The 9,198-nt window shown below is 43.8% G+C and overlaps 1 protein-coding gene across 1 annotated transcript; it reads left to right on the top strand.

Annotated features, from left to right (window-relative positions):
* Positions 1-456: 456 nt before the first annotated feature.
* commd4 (COMM domain containing 4) lies at positions 457-8,983 on the top strand. Its single transcript, XM_041836735.2, has 8 exons — positions 457-541; positions 828-899; positions 4,384-4,449; positions 4,533-4,572; positions 4,775-4,894; positions 5,653-5,733; positions 8,386-8,562; positions 8,673-8,983. The coding sequence occupies exons 1-8, from the start codon at positions 539-541 to the stop codon at positions 8,711-8,713; spliced, it is 600 nt and encodes a 199-aa protein (XP_041692669.1). The 5' UTR covers positions 457-538; the 3' UTR covers positions 8,714-8,983.
* The last annotated feature ends 215 nt before the right edge of the window (positions 8,984-9,198 follow it).

Here is a 9,198-nt window from a genome sequence, read left to right as displayed (position 1 = left end):
AGTGGTTATCCCACTGGCTATAGGGTGAATGCACCAATTGTAAGTCGCTCTGGATAAGAGCGTCTGCTAAATGACGTAAATGTAAATGTAATGTTGACACCTTGCATCAGAACGGTTGCATATTTCAAAGACTTGAAAGCCTTCCTTGCTACGTTGTTGCAGTTTAAAAAAAAAAAAAAAACAGGTGCAGTAGACAGACAGTCAACACAAAACACTTATCTTGTCTTAAAATGAGTCTTGGTACGTCCCTCACACCTAGGGTAAATGGCAAATGTATCCTAGAAAGAATAAAATGCAATAATTCCTTAGTGTTGCCATGACGGCGATATCCCGCGGCCTTGGAATCATGATGATTCGTGGAAACGAGTACATTGGCTCATTCATATTATGGCATATTATTCAGTCAGTCTGAGTAGGAAATAATGGGTTACTACTTTAACCCCTTGGCACAGCGTCGGGGTGGTATGCCCCGCCACGTCCCCTAAACTCTGGGTACAATGGTTTGGTCCCATCACATGACACTAGGTCTACTGCTAACATGGTAAACGCTCGTCTTTCTAGCTAACTATTTATTTCGATAAAGTGACCCATTGTGTATATTGTGTTTCCTACCATTACTACATCTGAGCATTTGATAGATAGCATGTTGATCCGTCTGGACAAGACAATAAATGCTCACGTTTTGCTGGTTAAAAACAATCACTCAGTCGCTTGTTAGCTAAGTTAGCTAGCCAGCTTTTAGCTGCCAAGGAAATAAAAGTGTCAGTGTTCATTACACGCACAACCAGCAAACATAACATTGTGCAAATTGTTCTTACTGTTTCTAGAGATTCCGGTTTTGTGGGGATTTGGACTGCCCAGACTGGGTTCTTGCCGAAATCAGCACTTTGGCGAAAATAGTAAGTTTATCGCCCTGACTGGTTGTATCACGGCCTTTTATAGCCTCTACGAATCCAAGAGTGGATGACTCGTCTCTAATATGTAGGTTCACTTTTTGTTAACAGATCCATCACAAGTCAGAATGTTGAAAAACTTCATTTGAACGTACTTTAACTGTTGTCTGATAATTTGTCCATATGTAGGAGGTAATCTGAGACAAAATATCCACAGATCAGTGTTATTAACCCGACTTTCAGTAAACTGGTCTGTACACTACTGGTCAAAAGTATTTGAACACCTAATCATTCCAGGGTTTTTCTTTATTTTTACTATTTTCTACATTGTAGAATAATAGTGAAGACATCAAAACTATGAAATAACACATATGGAATCATTTACTATCCAAAAAAGTTTTAAACAAATCAAAGTATTTTTTATATTTGAGATTCTTCCAATAGCCACCCTTTGCCTTGATGACAGCTTTGCACACTCTTGGCATTCTCTCAACCAGATTCATGAGGTAGTCACCTGGAATGCATTTCAATTAACAGGTGAGCTTTCTTAAGTTAATTTATGGATTCTTTCCCTTCTTAATGCATTTGAGCCAATCAGTTGTGTTGTGACAAGGTAGGGGGGTATACAGAAGATAGCCCTATTTGGTAAAATACCAAGTCTATGTTATGCAAGAACAGCTCAAATAAGCAAAGAGAAACAACAGTCCATCATTATTTTAAGACATGAAGGTCGGTCAATACGGAAAATGTCATGAACTTTGAAAGTTTCTTAAAGTGCAGTCTCAAAAACCATCAAGCGCTATGATGATACTGGCTCTCATGAGGACCACCATAGGAATGGAATACCCAGAGTTACCTCTGCTGCAGAGGATAAGTTCAGTAGAGTTACCAGCCTCAGAAATTGCAGCCCAAATAAATGCTTCACAGAGTTCAAGTAACAGACACATCAACTGTTCAGAGGGGACTGTGAGAATCAGGCCTCCATGGTTGAATTTCTGCAAAGAAACCACTACTAAAGGTCACCAATAAGAAGAAGAGACCTGCTTGGGCCAAGAAACATGAGCAATGGACATTAGACTGGTGGGAAATATGTCCTTTGGTCTGGAGTCCAAATGGGAGATTTTTGGTTCCAACCGCCGTGTCTTTGTGAGACACGGTGTGGGTGAACGAATGATCTCCGCATGTGTATTTCCCACCGTAAAGAATGGAGAAGGAGGGGTTATGCTGTGGGGATGCTTTGCTGGTGACACTGTCTGTGATTTATTTAGAATTCAAGGCACACTTAGCCAGCATTCTGCAGCGATACGCCATCCCATCTGGTTTGGGCTTAGTGGGTCTATCATTTGTTTTTCAAAAGGACAATGACCCAACACACCTCCAGGCTGTGTACGGGCTATTTGACCAAGAAGGAGAGTGATGGAGTGCTGCATCAGATGACCTGGCCTCCACAATCCCCCGACCTCAACCCAATTGAGATGGTTTGGGATGAGTCGGACCGCAGAGTGAAGGAAAAGCAGCCAACAAGTGCTCAGCATATGTGGGAACTCCTTCAAGAATGTTGGAAAAGCATTCCAGGTGAAGATGGTTGAGAGAATGCCAAGAGTGTGCAAAACTGTCAAGGCGAAGGGTGGCTATTTGAAGAATCTCAAATATAAAATATATTTTGATTTGATTTAACACTTTTTTGGTAACATGATTCCATATGTGTTATTTCATAGTTTTGATGTCTTCGCTATTATTCTACAATGTAGAAAATTGTAAAATTTAAGAAAAACCCTTGAATGAGTAGGTGTTCTAAAACTTTTGACCGGTAGTGTACACCGTTTTGTGTTTTCAATGCTGATGCAAGCAACTTGCACAATATGTCAACAATGGCCGAGTTTAACTGAAGCACAGACCAAATGTTGTCCCAAGCAATCAGCTGGCACATTTCACAAGCACTTCCAGCTGATTGGGAGGGAACGTGCTTTGGTCCACAAGTTTGGTTACATTCGGCTATTTACATATTGTACATCATGTGAAATCATCAGTCAGGAGATGGAAAATACAAGGAACAGAACCTACTGGCGCCACAAAAAGTTATGTAAACAATACTTTACTGTGGACATTTGATCTCCACTACCTTCCTGCAAAATGACCAACAGCATGTAAATGGGAGGGTAAAAAGGACAAACGGTAAATTAACCTCAACATTCTGGCTTCTAGAGACTCTTGCGTCTAGTAACCATGGTAACAGTCGGACGTTTAGGCAAGGCCTGGTACTGGAATTGCTCCATCCAGTGGGTGGTGAAGACGGCCCAGGACATCACTGGGACCGTGCTCTCACCCATCCAGGACATCACTGGGACCGTGCTCCCACCCATCCAGGACATCACTGGGACCGTGCTCCCACCCATCCAGGACATCACTGGGACCGTGCTCCCACCCATCCAGGACATCACTGGGACCGTGCTCCCACCCATCCAGGACATCACTGGGACCGTGCTCCCACCCATCCAGGAGATCACTGGGACCGTGCTCCCACCCATCCAGGACATCACTGGGACCGTGCTCCCACCCATCCTCACTGGGACCGTGCTCCCACCCATCCAGGACATCACTGGGACCGTGCTCCCACCCATCCAGGACATCACTGGGACCGTGCTCCCACCCATCCTCCCCGTGCTCCCACCCATCCAGGACATCACTGGGACCGTGCTCCCACCCATCCAGGACATCACTGGGACCGTGCTCCCACCCATCCAGGACATCACTGGGACCTGCTCCCACCCATCCAGTCACTGGGACCGTGCTCCCACCCATCCAGGACATCACTGGGACCGTGCTCCCACCCATCCAGGACATCACTGGGACCGTGCTCCCACCCATCCAGGACATCTACTGGAAATAGTACCTGAGGAAGACCAGCAGCATCATCATGTACCCCAGACACCCCAGCCACAGGCTGCTCACTCCCTTACCGTCAGGCGGACGGTACCGGAGCATGAGGTCTGATACCAACAGGCTCAGAGACAGTGTCTATCTACAAGCCATCAGACTGCTGAACACTTGAACTGGACTGACCACCTGCTCTGATTCTCCACACTTTACACATGCACTCACCCACACAGACATAAACACATCCACACACACATATACATTAATGCCACACACACATCACAACTGCTGCTACCAGACAATGATTATGATTACTAAATAATTCACTATTTAAACATTTGCCCCCCAATCCCCCCTTCCCCAAAACATGTGTAAATATTGTTCTATAAATGGTTCCTTCCTGTATTATACTGATGCTAAAATGTCTATTCTATTCTACTGAGACATTTACTGTGTTCATATTCTTACCTTTTATTATTTCTTATTGTTGTTGAATTGTCCAGAAGGAACCTGCAAGTAAGCATTTGGTTGGACGGTGTAAACCATGTGTATCCTGTACATATGACTGCAGTAGAAATCATCCCCTGATACGTCTTCTCTCTGTTCCCAACAGTCAAGTGTCAAGATGAAGCTCCTCTGTGTCCAGGTGCTGAAGGATCTGCTGGGAGAGGGCATTGATGTAAGTCTCATCCATTAACTACCTGTTGTCGCCTGCGATTTTTATTGTCTTAAAATGACCTTTCTCTTTTTGGTCTGTTTCAGTATGATAAAGTTGCAAAGCTGACTGCAGATGCAAAGTTTGGTAAGCTGAATTCTCTGTTCTTAAAACGTGCTGACACTTTGATGCAAACTGCAACAAATGACATCTTCAACACTAAAAGCAATACAGGCATGATGCTGCTCTGCAATACAGGCATGATGCTGCTCTGCAATACAGGCATGATGCTGCTCTGTACTTAACATCCATTCTGTGTGTTTTGTCTGTGTGCTATTGTGATGTCTAGAGAGTGGAGATATCAAGGCCAGTGTAGCAGTGTTGACCTTCATCCTCTCCCGTGCAGCCAAACATGATGTGGACAGTGAATCTCTCTCCAGTGAGCTGCAGCAGTTGGGACTCCCAAAAGGTACAGTCGTCTCCCATAACAGTTAGTCATACTATCGCCATTCATAGTGAGAATACCCTAAAGTACTGGGTTTGTTTCAACCACTCACTGCAAAGGCTCATTTATTTATTTATGAATGCATGGATTGTAATAATATTTGAATGCGTACAGAAGTCTCCATTCCATTGTGGATGTTCCAATCCCTCAAAACGATATGTGGTGTGATAGTCATGATGTTCCAATCCCTCAAAACGATGTGTGGTGTGATAGTCATGATGTTCCAAGCCCTCAAAACGATGTGTGGTGTGATAGTCATGATGTTCCAAGCCCTCAAAACGATGTGTGGTGTGATAGTCATGATGTTCCAATCCCTCAAAATGATATGTGGTGTGATAGTCATGATGTTCCAAGCCCTCAAAACGATGTGTGGTGTGATAGTCATGATGTTCCAAGCCCTCAAAACGATGTGTGGTGTGATAGTCATGATGTTCCAAGCCCTCAAAACGATGTGTGGTGTGATAGTCATGATGTTCCAAGCCCTCAAAACGATGTGTGGTGTGATAGTCATGATGTTCCAAGCCCTCAAAACGATGTGTGGTGTGATAGTCATGATGTTCCAAGCCCTCAAAACGATATGTGGTGTGATAGTCATGATGTTCCAATCCCTCAAAACGATATGTGGTGTGATAGTCATGATGTTCCAAGCCCTCAAAACGATGTGTGGTGTGATAGTCAGTCAGGACTTTTGGTTTTCCTCATCTGTATATCTTCTCTTGTAGAACACACCACAGGACTTTGTAAATCCTATGAAGACAAGCACACAGCCCTGCAGGAGAAACTAAGGGAGAGCAGTCTGAGACGTGAGTTATCAACCATTTCATTTGATTGAAGAAGACCGTAATACCGAAATGTTTTCTGGGGGGAGTAACACAAGATGGCTAAAGAGATTTCAGATTGTCATTGGACCATATATTTGTATTGCATTGTGTGTTATTACACTGCATTGTCTCTCGTGCTGTGTTTCAGTGGGTCGTCGAGAGGGTTGACTACACCCTGAGCTCCAGACAATGGATAATATAAACATATTTATGTACATACAGTTGAAGTCGGAAGTTTACATACACTTAGGTTGGAGTCATTAAAACTCGTTTTTCAACCACTCCACACACGCCTGAGTGACACAGTGGTCTTAGGCACTGCATCGCAGTGCTAACTGTGCCACTAGAGATCCTGGTTCGAATCCAGGCTCTGTCGCAGCCGGCCGCGACCGGGAGACTCATGGGCGGCGCACAATTGGCCCAGCGTCGTCCAGGGTAGGGGAGGGAATGGCCGGCAGGGATGTAGCTCAGTTGATAGAGCATGGCGTTTGCAACGCCAGGGTTGTGGGTTCGATTCCCACGGGGGGCCAGTATAAAAAATATATATATATATGTATTCACTAACTGTAAGTCGCTCTGGATAAGAGCGTCTGCTAAATGACTAAAAAAAAAAGTTTTGTCAAGTTGGTTAGGACATCTACTTTGTGCATGACACAAGTAATTTTTCCAACAATTGTTTACAGACAGATTATTTCACTTATAATTCACTGTATCACAATTCCAGTGGGTCAGAAGTTTACATACACTAAGTTGACTGTACCTTTAAACAGCTTGGAAAATTCCTATAGAAAATGATGTCATGGCTTTAGAAGCTTCTGATAGGCTAATTGACATCATTTGAGTCAATTGGAGGTGTACCTGTGGATGTATTTCAAGGCCTACCTTCAAACTCAGTGCCTCTTTGCTTGACATCATGGGTAAATCAAAAGAAATCAGCCAAGACCTTAGAAAAATAATTGTAGACCTCCACAAGTCTGGTTCATCCTTGGGAGCAATTTCCAAACGCCTGAAGGTACCACGTTCATCTGTACAAACAATAGTACGCAAGTATAAACACCATGGGACCATGCAGCCATCATACCGCTCAGGAAGGAGACGCGTTCTGTCTCCTAGAGATGAATGTACTTTGGTGCGAAAAGTGCAAATCAATCCCAGAACAACAGCAAAGGACCTTGTGAAGATGCTGGAGGAAACAGGTACAAAAGTATCTATATCCACAGTAAAACGAGTCCTATATCGACATAACCTGAAAGGCCGCTCAGCAAGGAAGAAGCCACTGCTCCAAAACCGCCATAAAAAAGACAGACTACAGTTAGCATCTGTATATGGGGACAAAGATCGTACTTTTTGGAGAAATGTCCTCTGGTCTGATGAAACAAAAATAGAACTGTTTGGCCATAATGACCATCGTTATGTTTGGAGGAAAAAGGGGGTGGCTTGCAAAGCCGAAGAACACATTTTTACATTTACATTTTAGTCATTTAGCAGACGCTCTTATCCAGAGCGACTTACAGGAGCAATTTAGGGTTAAGTGCCTTGCTTAAGGGCACATCGACAGATTTTTCACCTAGTCGGCTCCCACCTCCTAACACATTTACATTTACATTTTAGTCATTTAGCAGACGCTCTTATCCAGAGCGACTTACATATTATTATTATTTTTTTATACTGGCCCCCTGTGGGAAACGAACCCACAACCCTGGCGTTGCAAACGCCATGCTCTATCAACTGAGCTACATCCCTGCCGGCCATTCCCTCCCCTATCCTGGACGACGCTGGGCCAATTGCGCGCCGCCCATGAGTCTCCCGGTCGCGGCCGGCTGCGACAGAGCCTGGATTCGAACCAGGATCTAGTGGCACAGTTTTGCACTGCGATGCAGTGCCTTAGACCACTGCGCCACTCAGGAGCTAACACCATCCCAACCGTGAAGCATGGGGGTGGCAGCATCATGCTGTGGGGGTGCTTTGCTGCAGGAGGGACTGGTGCACTTCACAAAATAGATGGCATCATGAGGAAGGAAAATTATGTGGATATATTGAAGCAACATCTCAAGACATCAGTCAGGAAGTTAAAGCTTGGTCGCAAATGGGTCTTCCAAATGGACAATGACCCCAAGCATACTTCCAAAGTTGTGGCAAAATGGCTTAAGGACAACAAAGTCAAGGTATTGGCGTGGCCATCACAAAGCCCAAATGTGTGGGCAGAACTGAAAAGCGTGTGCGACTAAGGAGGCCTACAAACCTGACTCAGTTACACCAGCTCTGTCAGGAGGAATGGGCCAAAATTCACCCAACTTATTGTGGGAAGCTTGTGGAAGGCTACCCGAAACGTTTGACCCAAGTTAAACAATTTAAGGGCAATGCTACCAAATATCTATTTAGTGTATGTAAACTTCTGACCCACTGGGAATGTGATGAAATAAATAAAAGCTGAAATAAATCATTCTCTCTACTATTATTCTGACATTTCACATTCTTAAAATAAAGTGGTGATCCTAACTGACCTAAGACAGGGGATTTTTACTAGGATTAAATGTCAGGAATTGTGAAAAACTGAGTTTAAATGTATTTGGCTGAGGTGTATGTAAACCTCCGACTTCAACTGTATAACCATGTATTATTGCTGTGTTTCAGTGGGTCGGTTGGAGGGCGTGTCCTGGAGGGTTGACTACACGCTGAGCTCCAGTGAGCTTCAGGAGGTTAATGAGCCCACGGTGCAGCTCCGCCTCCAGGCCCAAGGGGCGGAGACTGGAACCACAGAGACCACCATTGTCTCTGTGTCTGCAGGCAAGTTCAGAGTGCTGCTGACAGGTGAGCGTGTGATGTTCCCTTAATACTGTTGTTATAAAAAAAATCTACTCAAATATGGGACTAGAATCCTGAGGGCTTCACTGCTTTCAATGTCTCTATGCTTCCCCCAGAACTAAAACAAGCACAAGCCATGATGAATGCACTACAATGAAGCAAGACTCTAAAGGTATGGAAAATACTCTGAAAAGGAATAATGATGCAGTCAATGGATCAGGAGAAAGTCAATCAAGAGTGCCAGACATTGTGACCGAATATCATACAGGATGAGTGGACCATGATCTTTTTGAACGTATTTTGTACATTATGTGTTTATTATTCTTTAAATGTTATTAAATATGTTGATGTATTTCTCATTTGTCCACGTCAAATCTACTAATCTATTTTCTTGAAAATAAAATAAAAACTTTACAATTAACAAATGTTTGGTCTACTAGCAATTTGTTAATTAAAACATGTGTAAGAGGAGAACTTACCCTCTTTAGTAACATTTAGTGACGTTGAACCGCAGATAGTAAGTGTGGAACTACATGTTCCAGCAGCCATTGGTCTTTTTAAGAATCGCTGCTGGCCGACCAAGTTGCATCACTGAGTTGATGTGAGAGAGTCGCAGTTCCTGAAGTAGCACACGTAAGTTCG

Source organism: Coregonus clupeaformis, unplaced genomic scaffold (assembly GCF_020615455.1).
Source record: "Coregonus clupeaformis isolate EN_2021a unplaced genomic scaffold, ASM2061545v1 scaf0536, whole genome shotgun sequence".
NCBI classification, from domain to species: Eukaryota; Metazoa; Chordata; class Actinopteri; order Salmoniformes; family Salmonidae; genus Coregonus; species Coregonus clupeaformis.
Note: the sequence above shows the minus strand (reverse complement) of the source record. Positions and strands in the feature narration are given on the sequence as shown.

Bases quoted from the DNA above. Each gene is read 5' to 3' on its own strand.
- commd4 (XM_041836735.2), top strand. The intron at 4,573-4,774 runs GTAAGCTGAATT...TGTGATGTCTAG, and splicing joins GACTGCAGATGCAAAGTTTG to AGAGTGGAGATATCAAGGCC. The intron at 4,895-5,652 runs GTACAGTCGTCT...CTTCTCTTGTAG, and splicing joins GCAGTTGGGACTCCCAAAAG to AACACACCACAGGACTTTGT.